Source organism: Lagenorhynchus albirostris, chromosome 6 (assembly GCF_949774975.1).
Source record: "Lagenorhynchus albirostris chromosome 6, mLagAlb1.1, whole genome shotgun sequence".
NCBI classification, from domain to species: Eukaryota; Metazoa; Chordata; class Mammalia; order Artiodactyla; family Delphinidae; genus Lagenorhynchus; species Lagenorhynchus albirostris.
Genome location: NC_083100.1, coordinates 63738253 through 63759065, shown reverse-complemented (window position 1 = coordinate 63759065; position 20813 = coordinate 63738253). Strand labels below are relative to the sequence as shown.

Genomic DNA, 20813 nt, shown 5'->3' with positions numbered 1-20813 from the left:
TCTCCCTGTTTCCGAGTCCTTCTTTTTCAGAGTCAGCTTAATTAATTGTGGAAATATAATCAAACCAAAATAAGAAAGACAATAACATAGGAAAGAACAGAACCATCTGTCTCAACCCAAGCAATAACATTTTCCAGAAGTTTATGAGGATGGCAAAAGTGAAGTATTAAAAAAAAAAAAAAAAGATGTAACTGAAGTTGTATTCATTCAATCTGGGAATGTTTTCCCCGTTTTCTCCTACTCTGAAAATGAGTATGTACTGGGTCTCTCTGTTACCAAGCACATTAAAGTCCAGAAACCTGAGGGGCCTTGAAATGTTAATTTCTGTTTACATTTTGAAAAAAAAAAAAGAGATGTTAAACATTTTAGCAAGCCATTTCTAACAAATGTATAAGAATACTTAAAAGTAAATTCAATTAGGATATTTAATTATTATCTGGATCTGCTATAACTTTTAAATTTAACGTTCCAAAAAGAAAATTATTTTTCTCCAGCCAAATTATACATATTCCTAAGCTAATGTAACTTTAGAGCTGTAAAAATAAGTTACTTTTGCATATGTGATATTCTCTAATTTCTTAAAAATGGTACGTCCTGGGCTTCCCTGGTGGCGCAGTGGTTGAGAGTCCGCCTGCCGATGCAGGGGACACGGGTTCATGCCCCGGTCCGGGAAGATCCCACATGCCGCAGAGCGGCTGGGCCCGTGAGCCATGGCCGCTGAGCCTGCGCGTTCGGAGCCTGTGCTCCGCAATGGGAGAGGCCACAGCAGTGAGAGGCCCGCATACCGCAAAAAACAAAACAAAACAAAACAAAACAAAATGGTACGTCCTCAAATTATCCAAAAGTTTCTCATTTCTAATTCTGCCCTCAATTGGACTATACTTGGGTAAGCACAAACATCAAATCATATGAAAATAATTACAAAGCCAAGTGGCAAGGGACAAATGACACTATAAAATGTAATACTTGAGACTGAAATGCTCAAAATAGTACTACACTCAGTGAAGTAGGCTTATATTTTAACGCTATACCCTTGGAACAAAAGATTCTACAAGAAATAGCCAAATGCAACTTATTACCACATATCACAAGGGATGTGCTGGGATATGAATAATTAATTTACTAATTAGAAAGTTCTTTAGTTCAAAAAGAATGGAAAGTACTTTCACTGACACAACAGAGAAAACACATACATTATAGCTTCCAGCTTTTTAAGCTGATGTCCTCAAACTGGTATAAATTTTTTTCTATAATAAACAAGATTTGCGAAAGTATTAACACAATTACAGAGATTGGGTTAAAATGCACCAGAAGAAATTTTCTTCTTCATTTTTTAAAATCTCAATTAAAAGGGAAAAAACGCCTTCTGACTAGAGGAACTGCTTAGAGGTCCCCAAATACTATAATTTAATTTTAAAAGGAAGAGAGAAGCCTGTGTCAGATAATAGGAGATAACTATTCTCTAAAATGACCGTTGGGCAAAGTCAATATCTAGAGCTTTATTCTCCAAAATAACCTACAAATCATAGCTAATTCATTCCTCTAAAGAAATGGAAGGAAAGTATGGAAGGAGTGAGGGGGAAAAGGTAAAGGGTCAGGGGTAGAGAAAGGGGAGTACAGAGGGAACTGCAGATCAAGAGAAAAGCAAAATAATTAATAAAATAGGGACTTCCCTAGGGGCGCAGTGGTTAAGAATCCACCTGCCAATGCAGGTGACACAGGTTCGGGCCCTGGGCTGGGAAGATCCCACATGTTGCGGAGCAACTAAGCCCATGTGCCACAACTACTGATCCTGCACTCTAGAGCCTGTGAGCTACAACTACTGAGCCCACGTGCCACAGCTACTGAAGTCCACGTGCCTAGAGTCTGTGCTCCACAACAAGAAAAGCCACTGCAATCAGAAGCCTGCGCCGGGCGGCGGGAGGAGAAAGAAAGAAATTTATTAAAAAATAAATATATAAATAAAATAGCACTATAGCAGAAAGCAAAATGAGCAGGGCTTCGTTCTGAGCAATGTAAGCACGATTTACTTACAAATACTGTCAGTGAGAGCAAAATATCTTTATAAGATGATACAGGAAGAGAAGGGCAAATGCTAGAGTTGTTCTATTTCAAGACTGAGAAATTTTTTCATTATGTACATAGGAGAAACAGATGGCCCTCTGTGTACCCAAATCTACGAATTTATGGTGAATTTTTACCGTTACACCACAACACTGGAGTGACTTGACGCTATCCTGAATTATAAAGCATCCTGAATTATAAAGCATAATTTGCTAGTAATTAGTGTTTCTATTTAAATGATTTTAAAAGGGGATTTCATTAAAAGAATTAATTTTTAAATACACAGAATCATAGAACTTTTGGTGGTGAAAATAAATTTTTGCCTTCGAGTATACTTCCTTATTGAACAAATGAGGAGACTGTGCACCAGAAGTGAAAGTGATTCATCCCAAGTCCAGGACCCAAGTGGAGAATGCAGGCCCTCTGACCCAGGAAGCAATCTTCCCTCTACCACAAATTGCAGCATTCATCACTGGTGCATAGGTGTTTTTTAAGAAATAAGCACTTTGTCCAAGTCCAGGGCCATGGTTTTTCCTACACCTAAAGCGTTCCTGCCCTTAAGAACTAAACTGTAAGATTTGATAGCACTGATGTAAATTAAAGAATGAGAAAATGGTACTGAGTTTTCTGTGACTCAGTACCAAGGACAGACTAAAAATATGAGAATTCTAGTCTAGAGAAAAAAAATTGAGAAGGATATGATTAAAATCTAAAAATCATAAAGTCAAGTAAGATGATGACCCAAAATGGTCAACAATCCCTGGGTAGAACTAAAGGAGAGTGTGCCCTGAAGGCTGAAAAAAGTGGGATTTAGGATAAATAAAAGGAAGGACTGTGTCACATTTATGGAATTCACTGTCACCTGGTTTAACAGAGACTGAAAAAGGTAGATGACTTCAGAAAAGTCATCTGACCATGGAATAAATTCTCCACCCACGTAATAAATTTTAACGGAAGCCAAGTGTGCCCTCGAGTAGCATCCCTAACCTTTGAGGTTGACCACAAACCAGAGAACCAAGGCCTTTCAAGAAACCTCGAGGCCATCTTCAACAAGAATATACTAGTCTGCATGACGGTGGGTCAGACCCACTTAGCAAGCCTTAGGTTCCTACTGGAAAGCAAGAACTTCCTCAATGGAGTACACATTAGAGAATCTATCGATCTGCTAACCCATTTCTAGACAAATAAAGAGGAAATCTGCAGAAAGATATTCCTAGCTCAAACATCTCACCAACCCAGTACCAAAATGAAGAGACTCACTGGCCAGTCCCTGGGCTCCACAACAAAAAAGACCCCTCTTTGTTTTCCCACCATCTAGCTCAGTGCCTACCATCTAGCTCAGTGCCTACCATCTAGCAGGGTTTTAATAACTATGGAGTGAACAAATTCTGCTCTAAAACTATATCTCCCAGAGGGTGTTAAGCTAATTATAATTAGTCATTTTTAACACTGTGGGATTAACAAAATATGGGGTTAACAACAAACATGGGATTAACAACTCTCAGAAATTATCAAAGTATCTAGGTTGGGATGGTTAAGAATATAGAACAGACCAGTAAAACCCCTTGGCTCCTGGAAAATTAACCACCAAGATCATCAAACCTAGCAAGATTAGGATGTATAAGCCAAAGTCAAAAACACATAAGAAAATTCAAAACAATGCATAGAAAAACAATTAGTTTAGACTGAGTAGGTTAAATGCTACTCATGTGATGCCAAGGAAAACATTTACTCTAGGGTGTTCTAATCTAATTGTTAAAATGAAATGAATTTTTAGTGAGCGTATACCTTTGTCCTCTCATGTATATACCCCAAACTCATCCTTTTTACGGGCCTAAGCACAATGGAGAAACTCAAGTATTTACCAAATAAATTAGTATCTCTGAGGATATTACAGTACTTATTTCAACAGCATAAATTTTATTTAAATTACCAATTGTTTAGCACCAGTGATCTCACTGAACATTTCTTTTCCTCCCTTCATTCTCAGAGAAGATGACACCGTGATTATTACTTTGCTTCAGAAATCATGATACTTCAATTAAAAAATAAATTTAAAAAAAGGAAAAGAAATCATGACCACTCGAATCTTCTTCAGTCAAACCTCGAACAAACTCTATGACCATGGAAAACTCGGACAGCCTCCATCACATAAAGAAGCAGAGTCCAGGGCCAGTTTTCCAAAACTGTTCTCTGCCATCATACCCAACCTCCATGGGTAAATCCCACCTATGGAAGTCAGGGCAGCGGGGTAGGGACAGGGCAGACAGTAGGGGTGGGAGGTGAAGTTTCAACAGGGGAGGCAGCTGTTCCTGTAGCCAGCAAATAGCTGATAACTGTGACTTCTATAACATAACACTCCCACAAGATAAGGATTCCAGCGGCCATTGTTTCTTATAAGGACAATGGTTTCCAGTCAACACAGGGCACAGTTTGTGAAATGACACAAGGCACTGACCTGTATATAATACACACACACACAGAATTAAAGGATTATTAGGATACCGGATGTCCAAACACTGCCAAAATGTGAACCCACAGAGATAATAAAAGCGCGAGCAGCAGCAGGATTAGAAATCGAAAAGGATTACAGCAATTTTGCGCCACACAATCACAGGCCGATAGCTGGGCTACAGAAGCCTGACAACTTTAGGCAGCCTATACTGTAAATTCCATTTCTTTTTGTTTGCAAAGGACCTGGGAGTTTTGTGTCCTAAACAACCAGAGCCATTCTCCCCATCCCTAGAAATAGCAAGACATCGAAAGGTCAAAGGTTCAAAATTAAGGAAAGATCCGAGCAACAAATCAATACATCTTTTAAAATGAAAAACAGATAATTATGCACATACACTATACTCCATTAACACAACATGGGCATTGCTGGGACGGGGGTGCAGGGAGGAAGAACGAAAGAAATAAATTAACTGCTAATAAGCAAACTTGTAAATCTTAAGACCTCAGATTAATGGAGCCAAGCACAAAGCCATAAAAGCACCAGTCCTCACAGTGACAGCTCTGGCTAAATTACGAGTAACTCCAAATGACACAGCTATGGTACCTGGTGCCGGGGTAATAGAGAAAATGGCCCGGAATGACAGTCTCTCCCTCATGCCTCCACTAGGACCCTTACACAGCTATCATCGCTGGCAGCCGACTGCTGGTAAGAAGTCAGCAAGGGGAAAACACGGAAGCTTTGGGCAACTGACAGCTTGGTAGGAACCACAGACCAAAGCATCAGCCCAGCAGGCTGCTTTCAGAGCTGTCAGATACAAGTACACACAAGCCTTACACATATTCTGTATAAATATTCTGCTGGTGGTAAAAAGATGGCTGTGAGACCTCCAACAGAACACCACGATCAAATACAACTGTCATGGGCAAAGTTGTCATGGCCAAGAGTGCTATTTCCAAATAGGGCATAAGTATAAATGTATACTCCAAGGTTTTTTAAAAATTAATGTGTACTTTGTATAGCCACAGAACTTGAGGACTCCTAACGGGATCTTAGAGATCTTGGGATTCAGCTCTTTTTAAAGCGTGCAGAGCCGTTAGGTAACTTGACGAAAATTGAAAAACAAGTTAGTGGCGAAAGCAGGACACAGCTCTCTCCACAGTTTGTTTAAAGCTTTTTCCACTCCGGAAAGTGATCTTGAAAACTGGTCCGATGACAAAGGCACAATTTTATTGGTCACTGTGATAACAAGCAACAGAAGTATGCAGTAATAATTTCAGTAAGAGCAAAGCACAGCTGAAATTTCGAAGAGAGTAAAAGCCTTCAATGTATGCCAAAAAAAAAAAGTTTTTTTTTTTTTGGAAATTAACATTAAGTTGTGGAAGCCCTTCCTTTAATCTGAGTTATAGAAGGCAATCCGCTGCTTCAATCCCAGTGAAAACTATGCCTTGTGTAGTCTAATTTGAAATGTAAGACCAAATAGATCTGGAAAAGTACAGCTTTATCCTAGTACTTAATTTATACTATAGTTGTGTACTGTAATTATGCCTGAAGGAAAAGCTATATTCTGAGTAAAGACAAAAAAGCTCTTGTTAATGACATTCCATTCCCCCAATGTAGGCTTTAACAAAAGGCTTCTTCATCGGGAGCCAACTGTCATTACACTTTGTAGCGTGTATGGAGCTATTGGACTAATATTTGTCCTGGGATTAGTGCTGGGATAACCAATCAGTTAACTCCTCCACTGCACTATTCTATTATCCTCAAATAAATGACCAAAAGGAAAAAAAGAAAATTGGCAGGCGGATCGACAACTATATTTATGAGATTAAACTCTCAAACCCTTCACAGTTTGCTGGGCAACTAATAACCATTTGCCAAGCTCTTCATTTAATAATGAGTCAGCTAAGCCTAAAGCAAATGTTCCTTCAACCAACCAGTGGTACTACAGTCATATCCACACCGACAAGCTCCAGTTATTTATGTAATGTACTTTATTTAGAAGAAGTACAAGTTGCCCTGTACAAAAAATAAACTCCTGTCATTAGCCAATAAGAATGCAAGCTACCCAGCAGTATTTTGAATAACTGAAATTTATAGGAGATTTTGTAATTTATGAAAGCCAAAATGACCAGCAAATTGTTTAGGGAGTAAGTCCTAGTTGCATCAGGATTCAAGACTGAGGACCAGAAGCTCACCATCTAACTCTGCACTCAGTATCACATTACCTTAGGTCATCTGAGTCTCTGCACTCAGTATCACATGACCTTAGGCCATCTGAGTCTGTTCCCTCATTTCATAAAAAAGAGTGTTAACACTGAGGCCCTCCCCACCTGGGGATTATGAGGACTGAGCAAAATTCTGTTTGTCAAAGCAAAGTAAGCTGTATATTACACAACACAATCATAAGGGGAAAAAAGCCATGTGGGCTGCTTTCCAAGAAATAAGTGTGTCCGAACAGGAGAAAACACCAAGTTGCCTCTGCTCTCTGCTCTCCTGCTTCTCCGGCCCATCTCTATGTATCCATGAGTTAAGAAAAGCAACGAGCAGTATCCCCTTCACTTTTACTTACTAATAGTTCATCCATGCTGGTCTGGCATTTTTCCAAGTTGATCCGCTTTATTGCTACACGTTCTTGCCTGGGTTTACATAGAGCAGCCTGCACCACAGCTGTAGCGCCACTGCCTGAAACGAAATAAAAACAGCATCAGCTACCAAGTGGCACGCTGTCTGGTTACTATCTGTGACCCCCTTCACAAATTAATATCTATTTTTTTAAGTTTCTACTCCAAGTATTCAAAACATTATCATTTGACATCTTTTTAAAGAGTTTCTTAAGTCCGAAAATAATTCTATGAAAGAGAAAAAGGAAAAACGGCATGTTTCTAGAGAATACAAAGACAGTACCTGCACTTCAGAGGCTTAACGATCCAGGAAGGTGACCCACATCAAAAGAGCCCATTGCATATGGGAACATATGTATATGTATAACTGATTCACTTTGTTATAAAGCAGAAACTAACACACCATTGTAAAGCAATTATACCCCAATAAAGGTGTAAAAAAAAAAAAAGAGCCCACTGCAATACAGGGTGTTCACTGCTGCCCAGAACAAAGGCTGAGAAAGTGATGGGTCTCATGTCACAAGAATAATAGAGGGCTTCCCTGGTGGAGCAGTGGTTAAGAATCCGCCTGCCAATGCAGGGGACACGGGTTCGAGCCCTGGTCCGGGAAGATCCCACATGCCACGGAGCAACTAAGCCCGTGCGCCACAACCACTGAGCCTGTGCTCTGGAACCCTCAAGCCACAACTACTGAAGTCTGTGCACCTAGAGCCCGTGCTCCGCAACAGAAACCACTGCAATGAGAAGCCCGCTCACCGCAACTAGAGCAAGCCCGAGCACAGCAACGAAGACCCAATGCTGCCAAAAATAATTAATTAATTTTTTAAAAAAAGAATAAGAGACATAAGCATCTAAGCACACCCCTGCGTGGACGCCATTACCATCGTCTCATGCTGATGCCTTCCCATGTCAGTGCCTTTACAGTAGTATCTCAAGCTCTTCTCCCCCTTCAGCCCAAACCAAACCACTCCAGCCTGAGCTACTTCAGGGCTTCCATGAGATGCTGTGACAACTCATCTACTCTGAGCACTCTGTGAGCCTATGTCTTCCAATTTTGCTCTACAATTAGAAGAACAGGAATCAACCGGAGTATTCTCATGCTGAAAGCAGGACTCTTCAAGGATACCAAGCAAAATGATGCAAATGTGTAATTACAAAAGCTCTCAGCATTCATATGCGTTTCCCATTTCTAAGGTTTCATGATCATTAGCTAATGCACTCAAATTCCTAAGAGGCAGAGTCGTGTCAGCATCCATATTTTATAAGAGCAAACTGCAGACGTGTAATGATTTGTGGCAGAGAACAAAGAGCTCCTAATCGGATTTGTATTCCGTAGGGGCAAAAAGACCTCCAGGTTAAGGCATCTCAATTCTGCAAAGAATACCAAAAATCTCATTCTCATCACATAAATCCTCTCCCTGCAAGACTGCGAAGGAGAGAAACAGCCTGTACTGGGGACTGTGCAAAAGGGGGCAGATGTGACCGTCCACTTTTCTCCTTCAAGTTTTTCTTTGGGTACTCTTTCCCAAAGGAGTCACCGAATCTCGTCCAAAGGGCAGGAGGGAGGATCTTTTGTCAATAAGGAGGGGAGACCAGTTTTAGATTTCCTGACACACGTGAGAGAAAGGCACGACACTTCTTGTGCAAATCAAGGCTTTCCCACCCCAAAGAAGCGCCCGAATGGGTGTGTTTAAGCACTGAAGTTCTGCCCTGTGGTCTCATCATCAGCTCTGGCCCCCTGATCTATGACCCGAGCAGGTCACCCTAATGCTCCAAAGACAGGTCTCCAAGTTCACGGCTTCTGTTCCAGGAAGTCCCACCTGTGTTCACTGGGGAAGAAACTCCACAGATACTGACCACCCACTATATAGTCGGCATTTTCCTCGCATAATTCTTGTTACAAGCCTGTGCAGTTTTTGTTATTAGCCTCATTTTATATGTGAGAACACTGGGACTCGGAAAACTTGCCCACACAGTTTACAAGTACCTGAGCCGGGATCTGAGTCAGGTCTGCAGGACTCTAACGTCCATGGTTTTTTCCTACCTCCCACAAGTCAGAAGCGCACCTCTCCCTTTCCTTCCCTCTTTTGCCCTTCCTAGGAAAACATTTTCTGCCCCATATGGTTGAAGAAAAGAGAAACAACCTAGAGAACCTCACTCTCTCTAGAGCTCAGTGCAAGGAGCAAACGCCACTGTCACAGGTTGTTTAAAAGGGGCTGCCTGTCCCTAACCTCACTGCTTCTCCATCAGCTGTTACTCCAAGTCCCACTGGATCAACCTCACCGGCCCTGCAGATCGCAGCATGTTGGGCTCAATCCAGAATGCTCCAGATACCAGGGCCAAACACTACAAAGAGCCCTGCTGATAGCAGAGTGTATTTTCCAGTCAAGGTCTCCAGAACAAGAGACCATCACTGAAGGGAGCCACAGAGAAAGTGATAAGTAGCAAGTTAGCGCTGGGCCTGGTACCCAGCAGAGAAATCAACAAAAGTCTTTAACAAGCTGCTGATGGGAAGCTCAGCCCTACCTGTTGTAAATCGCCCCCCCAATCCCACCCCTCCATCCTCCATCCACATCCCAGAACATTCTCACATTGGGAAAACTGCAAAACAGGAAAGAAGAAAACAAATTCCCAGAAACGGTAAAATAAGTGTACATAACATGGGACTACCACGCCCAGTCAGTTAAGCCCTTGACTATAAAAGCCTTCTGGGATGTTGAGTTGGCTTTTGCACAGCAAAGGAAACCACTGACAAAATGAAAAGACAGGGACTTCCCTGGTGGCTCAGTGGTTAAGAATTCGCCTCCCAATGCAGGGGACACAGCTTCGATCCCTGGTCAGAGAACTACATCGCACATGCATGCCACAACTAAGAGTTCACATGCTGCAACTAAGACCTGGCACAACCAAAAATAAATCAATCAATTAATTAAAAAATTAAAAATGGCAGAAGGGGAGAGACAGCACATGCAAAAGAGGGCCTCTGACTGTGGAGCTCCGGAGTTTGGAGCCATATGGCTGACAGAGTCTTGGTGCTCCAGCCGGGTGTCAGTCAGGCCTGAGACTCTGAGGTAGGAGAGCCGAGTTCAGGACACTGGTCCACCAGAGACCTACTGGACCACGTAATATCAAACGGCAAAAGCTCTCCCAGAGATCTCAATCTCAACACTAAGACCCAACTCCACTCAACGGCCAGCAAGCTACACTGCTAGACACCCTATGTCAAACAACTAGCAAGACAGGAACACAAACCCACCCATTAGCAGAGAGGCTGCCTAAAATCATAATAAGTTCACAGACACCCCAAAACACACCACCAGATGTGGTCCTGCCCACAGGAAGGACAAGATCCAGCCTCATCCACTAGAACACAGGCACCAGTCCCCTCCACCAGGAAGCCTACACAACCCACTGAACCAACCTTACCCACTTGGGGAAGACACCAAAAACAATGGGAACTACGAACCTGCAGCCTGCAACAAGGAGACCCCAAACACAGTAAGAGAAGCAAAATGAGAAGACAGAAACACACAGCAGATGAAGGAGCAAGGTAAAAACCCACCAGACCTAACAAATGAAGAGGAAATAGGCAGTCTACCTGAAAAAGAATTCAGAATAATGATAGTAAAGATGATCCAAAATCTTGGAAACAGGGCTTCCCTGGTGGCGCAGTGGTTGAGAGTCTGCCTGCCGAGGCAGGGGACACGGGTTCATGCCCCAGTCCGGGAAGATCCCACTGGGCCCGTGAGCCATGGCCGCTGAGCCTGCGCGTCCGGAGCCTGTGCTCCGCAATGGGAGAGGCCACAACAGTGAGAGGCCCGCGTACCACAAAAAAAAAAAAAAAAAAAAAAATCTACAAACAATAAATGCTGGAGAGGGTGTGGAGAAAAGGGAACCCTCTTGCACTGCTGGTTGGAATGTAAATTGATACAGCCACTATGGAGAACAGTATGGAGGCTCCTTAAGAAGCTAAAAATAGAATTACCATATGACCCAGCGCATATACCCTGAGAAAACCGTATTTCAGAAAGAGTCATGTACCACAATGTTCACTGCAGCACTATTTACAATAGTCAGGACATGGAAGCAACCTAAGTGTCCATCGACACATGAATGGATAAAGAACATGTGGCACATATATACAATGGAATATTACTCAGCCATGAAAAGAAACAAAACTGAGTTATTTGTAGTGAGGTGGATGGACCTAGAGACTGTCATACAGAGTGAAGTAAGTCAGAAAGAGAGAAACAAATACCGTATGCTAACACACATATGGAATCTAAAAAAAATTTTTTAAAAAAGGTTCTGAAGAACCTAGGGGCAGGACAGGAATAAAGACACAGACATAGAGAATGGAATTGAGGACATGGGGAGGGGGACGGGTAAGCTGGGACGAAGTGAGAGAGTGGCAATGAACGTACATACACTATCAAATGTAAAATAGATAGCTAGTGGGAAGCAGCCACATAGCACAGGGAGATCAGCTTGGTGCTTTGTGACCACCTAGAGGGGTGGGATAGGGAGTGTGGGAGGGAGATGCAAAAAGGAGGAGATATGGGGATATATGTATATGTATAGCTGATTCACTTTGTTATACAGCAGAAACTAACCCACCACTGTAAAGCAATTATACTCCAATAAAAATGTTAAAGAAAGTAAAATGAAAAGACAACCTACTGAATGGGAGAAAATATTTGCAAATGATATGTCTAATAAGGGATTAATATCTAAAACATGTAAAGAGCTCATACAACTCAACTTCAAAAAACAAACTGATTAAAAAATGTGCAGAAGAACTGAAGAGTCATTTTTCCAAAGAGGACATGCAGGCGGTCAACAGGCACATGAAAAGATGCACAACATTGCTAATCATCAAGGAAATGCAAATCGAAACCAAAATGAGATAACACCTCATACCTGTCAGAATGGTTATCATCAAAAAGAGCACAAATAACATATGTTGGTGAGGATGTGGAGAAAAGAGAACCCACGTACACTGTTGGTGGGAATATAAATTGGTGTAGCCGCTGTGGAAAACAATATGGAGGTTTGTCAAAAAACTAAAAACAGAACTACCATATGACCCAGCAATTCCACTCCTGGTTATATATCCAAAAACAACAAACACACTAATATGAAAAGATGCAGGCACCCCAATGTTCATAGCAGCATTATTTGCAACTGCCGAGATGTGGAAGCAACCTAAGTGTCCATCAACAGACGAATGGATAAAGAGGATATGATACATACATACATACACATACACACACACAGGAATATTAGTCATAAAAAAGAATGAAGTTTTGCCATTCGCAGCTAGCAACGTGGATGGACTTGGAGGACCTTATGCTAAGTTAAATAAATCAGAGAAAGACGAATACTGTATGATATCACTTACATGTGGAATCTTAAAAATACAAGAGCTAGTAAATATATCACAAAAGAAGCAGACTCACAGTTAGAGAGAAAAAGCTAGTGGTTACCAGTGGGGAGAGGAGGAGGGACAATAAAGGGGTGGAAGAGTGGGAGATACAATCTATCGGGTATAAGATAGGCTCAAGGGCTTCCCTGGTGGCGCAGTGGTTTAGAGTCCACCTGCCGATGCAGGGGACACGGGTTCGTGCCCCGGTCCGGGAAGATCCCACGTGCTGCGGAGCAGCTGGGCCCATGAGCCATGGCCGCTGAGTCTGCACGTCTGGAGCCTGTGCTCCGCAGCGGGAGAGGCCACAACAGTGAGAGGCCCGCGTACCGCAAAAAAAAAAAAAAAAAAAGACAGGCTCAAGGATGTACTGTACAACATGGGGAATACAGCCAATATTTTGTAGCAGCTGTAAGTAGAAAGTAATCTTTAAAAATTGTAAAAAACTTTTTTTTAATTTAAAAAATAATATATTTTTTTAATTTTTTTAATTTAAAAGGGGGAGGGAGTGTTGGGGCAAGTCTTTTATTAGAGCCATACACCTAGAGGATTGTTACTGCTTTATAACTACAGCTGACTAAAGAACGACTGGCAGCTTCTCATCTCTAGAAAGAATAAATATGAAAGCTTTATGAGCTGAGGTGACTGTCACAGCATGAATGGGTTTAACCACCCATTGGACAATTTGGAACAGTCTATTTTGAATCCAAAGATTTCCTTCAACTGTTAAGAGAGATCAAGAACAACTTTAGAGGTGCAGGGAGCCTTAAAGACCATCAAGTCTAGCCCCTCACCACGTGGCTGAGGACAGGAAGGGAAGGGAGGCCAGCTCTCATCAGAAGCCAGATCAGCCAGCACCCTGACATGGACTTCCCGGCCTCCAAAACAGGGAGAAATAAATTCCTGCTGCTGAAGGCACCCATTCTTAAGGTATTCTATTATGGCAGCCCAAGCTGACTAATACAAAACGCTTTCCTTGTCTGTTCTGAAGCCACTCTCCCACGGTCACCTATGCTAAATTATGCCCTATAAGTTAGAAGTTCTCAAAAACTTCCTAATTAATTCCAACAGCAATAAGAGACAAGATACAACTGAAGGGCCTCTGGAAGGCCTCTGTAATTCTCAAGTCGTAGGTTAGTAAGACCCTTGAGAAGAAGGTTAGACAGGGATTCTATCCAAACCTGATACTGATTCCCTCTGTGACACTGGCCCTACTTCTACCTATACCTCCATTTCCTTAATGGGCATAATAAAAGCTACCTGCAAGGCTTAATAACAATGAGTTTCACGTCCCTGGAAAACATCGACTCAGTAAATGTTAGGCTCTCTCTCTGGGACTCACTTCTCCATCTGTAACATGAAGGAGATGGACTATATCTGTAGTTTGTACTGGGGAAAAGAGAGAGGGCAAAGTCGCTCCAGGTCAGGACTAAGTTTCATTTTGCTCTCCAGGAAGATTCAGTTGGTTTAAAAGGTGGAGAACAGGTGGGCTAAACTGGAAAACCAGAAGACTAAAGGATTTCTAAGGTCTGATACAGCATGATGAGTTTAAGCGTCTAAGATATAAGAGAATAACCCAGAGAATTCAGGAACAGCTATGAATTAATATCCTATAGCTACATTTCTCGCTGAAAATGTACTTTGATATCTAGCCAAACAAAATGATTTTAAGAAGTCTTTGTTCATCCAGATTGCATGAGTTCATAGCCTAGCCCTGCTACATACTAACTGCTCGTCCTTGGACAACCTTCTTAACATCTCCATGCCTCAGTTTCTTCCCTTGTAAGATGTCAATAATAGCACCGAGTTCACAGGGCAGCTGTGAAGATCCAATGAGTTAATACATGGAAAGCCCTTGGAACCGTGCCTAGCACACAGGAAGTACTAATTAAATCTCAGCTAGAATTACTCCTCAGGGAAATCCCTCCAGGTCAGCTGGTGTCCTGTCAATTTGTCATGTTAACACCACATAGTATTTCATGGTGTTTGATGTACCACAATTTATTCAGCCCTTCTTTTATTGATGAGTACTTTTATTTATGTCCAGTTCCCCCCACATTACAAACAGTGTAACAATAAATATCTGGAACTCTTAAAATATGTATGAGTCGACAAGAACTTTCATGTTAAAGTTAGGACAATTGGTCGATTGTTGAGTAACCCCTTCCCATAAATGTCAGGATTTAAAAAGCAAAAAGGTAAACAGGAGAGGTATTACATTAGCCTGTGACAGGAATGGTGGCCAAGGGAAGCAAATTCTGTCATCATACGCTACTTAAATGAAGAGCACCAAGCCGAAACTTTAACAAGAGTTTGTGCATCTCTTAGCACCTGAGAAAGCTCCTTAATTATGCATAGCTGTCCTTTTTTAGTGAATAGAGTCCAGAGCTGTATCAGGCTTTCTTTTTAGAGGTGCTGGCTGCTGGTATGCAGTAAACAAAACAGATGACTTTGGTCCAGCTGGTGATTTCTTCCAATTCCCTCTTTACCCAACTTGCTCGAGGTGCCCTATTTATGTCATGTGTCCAACCTCATAGCTCATGAGGCCAATCAGGTCCCATGAGGACCACAAGCTGGCCAGGGCGTGAATGGACACACACGTGAGCTCCACGGGGACACAGCTGCCACTCTGCCTCAGTCCACTGGCGCCATGTGACATCACTGACCTACCAGGGCAAGATTCTGATTCTCGCAGAAAAGCTGAAAATCCAGAATTTTGTGTGAGAGCTCCTAAATTAAGGTTAGCAATTTATGTTTAAAAACATAAAAATATGGTAAGTCACATAAAAGCTTGCCATATGGGCTTCCCTGGTGGCGCAGTGGTTAAGAATCCGCCTGCCAATGCAGGGGACACGGGTTCGAGCCCTGGTCCGGGAAGATCCCACATGCCGTGGAGCAACTAAGCCCATGCGCCACAACTACTAAGCCTGTGCTCTGGAGCCCGCGAGCCACAACTACTGAAGCCCGTGTGCCTACAGCCCGTGCTCTGCAACAAGAGAAGCCATTGCAATGAGAAGCCCGTGTACCGCAACGAAGATCCAATGCAGCCAAAAACAAATAAATAAAACAAAGAAATTTTAAAAATGTATTTAAAAAAAAAAAAGAAGCTCGCCACAGGCCGTATTTGCCTCCCTGGGTGACTGCTAGTTGGCTTCAAATGTGTACCCTTCCTTACCTGAAGGTACAAATTTAAAATTATCTATTCGATTACACATACGAAGCTGTCATTCTTCTAGATCAAAAATGGTCACATTTCCTATGGTTCAACATAATATACGAATATACTCAGAACATGGGCCCACACTCATTTACAGCAGGTCACCACATGGCCATCCACCGCATCCTGCTACTTCATACAAAGAGAAAGCCATCAGAGCTATTCGGTCGTTTGGTGCATTCTATGTGGAAGGAACACGGGCACAGTAAACTCTCAAGTCAAACATAAAGAACAGAAACAGTGAGACAGGTGTTATGTGCAATTTGCTGGACAGATTCTTTTACAAAACAGATGCTACTACTGGCCTGTCAGGATGCACCAGGCCAGGCACAGCAAGGCCACATTTCTCACGGCAGCTACAAACAGGTGACCCTCCTAAGCAACCTGGCTTGTGTAACAGCCAAGCTGGTTGAGTTATGTATGTCCTTCTGCCTCGGTCAAAAGAACCAGTGAGCAGAGCCTCCTTCTGGGGTTGTTGGAGCAGATTTAGAGCTTACTATAAAAAAATCATAAAGACCAGGGTGAACTACAGAAATGGTCACTCAGTGAATGAACTTGTATTTCACCACTGACCTGGATAAACTACCTTCCCTGGGAAAGCCTGGCTTGTTAAAACCTTTAGAGGTCACAGACCTCACCAAAGAAAAGCAAGGCTTGTGTGTAACTCAGCAAGAGCCATCTGATAATACCACAGAAAAACAAAAAGTCACCCGGGGCTCTGATCGTAAGGGAGATACAGGGAAACTGCTGTGTGGAATCAAACTGGAATGAATGTCATATGCTCACCTTGGACCTCAAGCTACACCTAAAGCAACAATTAAATATGTTTTAAAAATTTTAAACACAGCTCTATACTACCCTTATTAAATTCAGAAAGTGGACTGGGATTATCTAACACAAAGAAATGATTATTAAGGGATACAGGTAAAGTCTAGGTACCTGGTTAAAGAGGAGTGGTATGTATGGGATAAGAATCTGCTGAGTATCACTCTAACTTCCGTCTAACTCAATGTGATTGATACTGTGATTTACTCCTAGACATTTTTGGTTTCCTTAATGATACACAGTAGATAAAAGAGTCACTCTGTAAATACGATTACTTGCCAGTTTAAAAAACATTTCACAATTACAGTCGTCCCCCCCTTTTTTGTGGTTTCGCTTTCCGTGATTTTAGTTACCCAAGGTCAACCGTGATCGAAAAACATTACATGGAAAATTCCAGAAATAAACAATTTGCAAGGTTTAAAGTTTGTGCCATTCTGAGTAGTGTGATGAGATCCCACTCCATCCCATCCTGGACGTGAATCGTCCCTTTGTCCAGCGTCCCTTTGTCCAGCGTATCCCACTTGTAAGTCACTTAGTAGCCATCTAAGGTTATCAGATCAACTGTCAAGGTATCGCAGTGCTTGCGATCAGGTAAAGCCTGATCATAGGTAGGTATGTACAGGAAAAAAAAAAAATAGTATATGTAGGGTTCAGTACTATCTGCTGTTTCAGGCATCTACTGGGGGTCTTAGAACACGTCCCCCATGGATAAAGGGGACAGTTGTAGTCTGAAGAGCACTCACTTCAAGGTCAGATCCCTTAAAGCTGAAACAGAATAGTTATTCTAAGATTCGAGTTCTAACGCTGACACTAATTCTAATGCTGACCAACAGAAAAGTTGGAGTGAAACATATGATCTCTCTGTCCGTGAATGTGTATTTATTGTTTAAGAAAAAGATCATCCTATTTGGGTGGGGTGGGGGGCTTTGACAACACAGTCCCAGGGATTAGCTATGAATCACTTGAGATGCTGCCTTCTTTAACAGCCCCAGGCAGAGTTAGTCACTTCCTCTCTGCCCCTAAGGACTCAGTCCAGTCTCATGCCAGCACTTAACATGCTCATCGAGTTGGTCTCCACAGCCTCATGACTCTAGAACCAACCCTTCCACTGAGGCCCCTGCCTGGAACGCAGGAGGTCCTCAATAACTGTTTGTTAAGTGGATGAAACTCCCATCCACCTCTCCCTGGGTTGACAAGGTAAACAAGGGAGGTGTAGCTGTGCCCAAAGCTGGGTCTATACAGAGGAGTCTCAGCCCAATAGGCTATATAACCTGGAGGCAAGGAGGCAGAACACTTTTACTCGGTATGCTCATTGTGTGTGTGTGTAAGTAGGTGGCTTTTGGTAGACATGGCAGTTAACGTCGAGGAACAAGCCTTGCAAGGCCATCTGCCTGAAGGCACTTATTGTTTGTAGAACATCCCTTTCAATTCTGGTGTCGTCAAGTGTCACGGGAAAGCTCAGACTGAAGAGCAATGTCCCACCAGAATGGGTTGGGACCCTCAGTTTTGAAAAAGTGAATCCCCTGGCCACTGCTCAGCATGCAGGAATCGTGCAAAATGAGGCAGGCTAAAATAAAGTAGGGTCTTCAATGATTCCACTTCATGACAAAGAGGTGACATAAAACACCTGGTAATGTGGAGATGTGACAGACAGGAGCCGATGACAATCCTCCAAATCCATCTTAGGAAACACTGCATCAGGCCCTAGACTGCAGGAGGGACACATCCCTACAGAGCAAACTGGATTTTTATACTCAGTAAAGGTCACTTTGAAGTCCTCACCCCCTGTCAACTCAAAACCCCATGATCTGGCAAGACTGAAAAACTTCCTGTTCTGCTCTGAGGGGGTAGCAACTCCTCCCAGCAAAACCCACTCATTTTACTGATTAAATCAACCAAATAGAAGCCAACATTCCACAAAGGAATGTCCATTGCTATTCACACAGATAAACAGATACACCCACTGGCAAAGGCCAAAAGACGCTGAAGTGCCCTGGTTCTCATACGGTATTTTAACATGGTATGGGGATGGTCTCCAGCTCCTTCCTGCTCCAACCTTAGGCCACCGGGAAGTGGGAAGGGCTCTAAATGCAAAAGGAAGAGCCAGTATCTACACATCGAGGTCGGTCCCACTTACCCATCTCAGCCACATGCACGTTGTCTTTGTAGGAATAAGAAAAAGGCATCCCCCTCACTGGACGGCAAGGCCTGCCAAGTGGACAGCACACGACTGGGCAGAAAACTCCTTTCTCCCAGCTGACTGCATCAGAGCTTGCTGCGCTGAGCAAGGGTTGGGTGTTCAGCCACCAGGGACCAGGGTACAACTTTGGGGGCCCCTGGTCTAAGCTTAGCACATCCGTAGCCCCAAGCCTGTTTAAGAAAAATAAGTCAAGTCTGTTTCTAAGCCCCAAGACAACCACCTCAGATCTAAGAAACAGTCCCCATGAGAAGCCCTGGGTTTGGGCAGACTTTTCTCAAAGCCTGCGAGACAGAGTAATTAATAGCTGAACTCTTCTCAGAAACACCTAAGATGTCTGTTTAAAAAGCAGATTCCTTGTTTTGTTTATGATGAACTGATTTTATTGTATTTTTTTAATTGAAGTACAGTTGATTTACGTTTCAGGTGTACAGCCAAGTAATTCAGTTATATAGATGTATTATTTTTCAGATTCTTTTCCATTACAGGTTATTAAAAGATATTGAATACGTTCCCTGTGCTATATGGTAGGTCCTTGTTGTGTATCTATTTTCTGTATAGTGTGTAACTGTTTAAAAAGCAGATTCTTGAGCCCATCTCCAACCTACTGAATCAGTACTGTTGCAAATAGAGGCCTGGAATCTGCATCTTTAATACGCTTCTCCAGCGATTTCCCTACGTCCTTAAATTTGAGAACCACAGATCCTGAGTGTCGGCTTCTCTGCCCCCTCGCCAGCCAGGGCACCAGGTCTTGGGAAAATTTATCAGCCAGGGGTCAGTCAGGAAAACCAGTTACACGAAGTCTTGTAACAGATATTATTTAGTATAAAGAATTGTTCCACAGGCTTTAGAGAAATGAAAAGACGAGTGACACAGAGTAGCTGCGGGAAGCAGCTATGTCCCCTAGAGCCGGGGGAATCAGAGGGGGGGCTTGGGGTTATGAGAATTTGACAGCTTAGAGGAGGAGACCCGCAGAGCTGGGACCCAGATGTCCGAGGAGCGGGGGCTAACACCTCGGGAGCTCCAAGGAGGGCCTCTCGGTGAGGGTCCACATGGGGCTGGGAGGCCGTCTGATGGCATCTCTGAGGGATGTCAGGAGGCTGGTTCCAGGATGCAGAAAGAAGCTGCAGACCAGAACCAACTGCTGCTAGAGAGTGAAAGACCCTTTCTGGAAGGAAGCTGATAAGAACCGTAAGCAAGCAGGATGAAGCATGTCCTTTCTCCCTCCTCCAGCCTCCCAGAATCCCTCAGCACCCCTCTATTAGCAGAGCTTAACAGGGAACAGCAGGCAAAGGAGGAACGTGGTTTGCCGAGTACCAGCCCGATATACAAGCCGAGTCTAGAAAGGTGTCTAGCGCTTAGAGGCAATCACTTAATAAGGAGCCGAAGGAGTTTGATGTGCATCGGCTCCAATAGGAGGATGGGGCCTATTCCAGGCTCCCCCTAACAAAGGCCAGGCTTTCTCTTTTTTTTTTATTTAATTCTCATTTCACTCTATTTTCAAACACAATTTCTATCATAGCCCTTTTTAGCATCTAACACTCCCCAAAAGTTCACTCTGTACTTCCAGGCCTAGCCCACTCGACTTCCTCCTGGTCCTGTAGTAATGACGAGTGGGAACCTGGGGCCAGACAGCCCCAGCAGCCATGAGACCTTGGGCAAGTTGCTCAGGCATCTGTGCCTCAGTTTCCTCAATTACAAAAAGGGAATGGCAACAGTATCCACCTCCACCTCACAGGATAGCTGTAAATATTAAATGAGATGATACAGGCAAATGTAATAATATAAAGGAACATGCCTGGCACTTAAGTGTTTAATTATGTTCTGACTGTGAATATTATCAACACTATGATTATCCCAGACACCCGGATGGAAACTAGAACTAGACCTACTACAAGCTTCAGAAAAACGCCCTCCCTGAGATCACCTCTGCTCCCCCAGAGCCTCAGCTTCCGCCAGCTTCTTCTCAACTCCACCCCATTAAACCCTACTCCTGGTAGCCAGCACTGACA

At 43.0% G+C, this 20813-nt stretch overlaps 1 protein-coding gene across 3 annotated transcripts in view; it reads right to left on the bottom strand.

Moving 5' to 3' along the window:
- Window positions 1-20813, bottom strand: part of STK39 (serine/threonine kinase 39) — a 301230-nt gene that overhangs the window by 231875 nt on the left and 48542 nt on the right. For all 3 annotated transcript variants that reach the window (XM_060152718.1, XM_060152717.1, XM_060152716.1), the window contains exon 2: window positions 7089-7201. In XM_060152718.1, the coding sequence (XP_060008701.1) occupies window positions 7089-7201 (113 nt within the window). The remainder of the gene's footprint in view (window positions 1-7088; window positions 7202-20813) is intronic.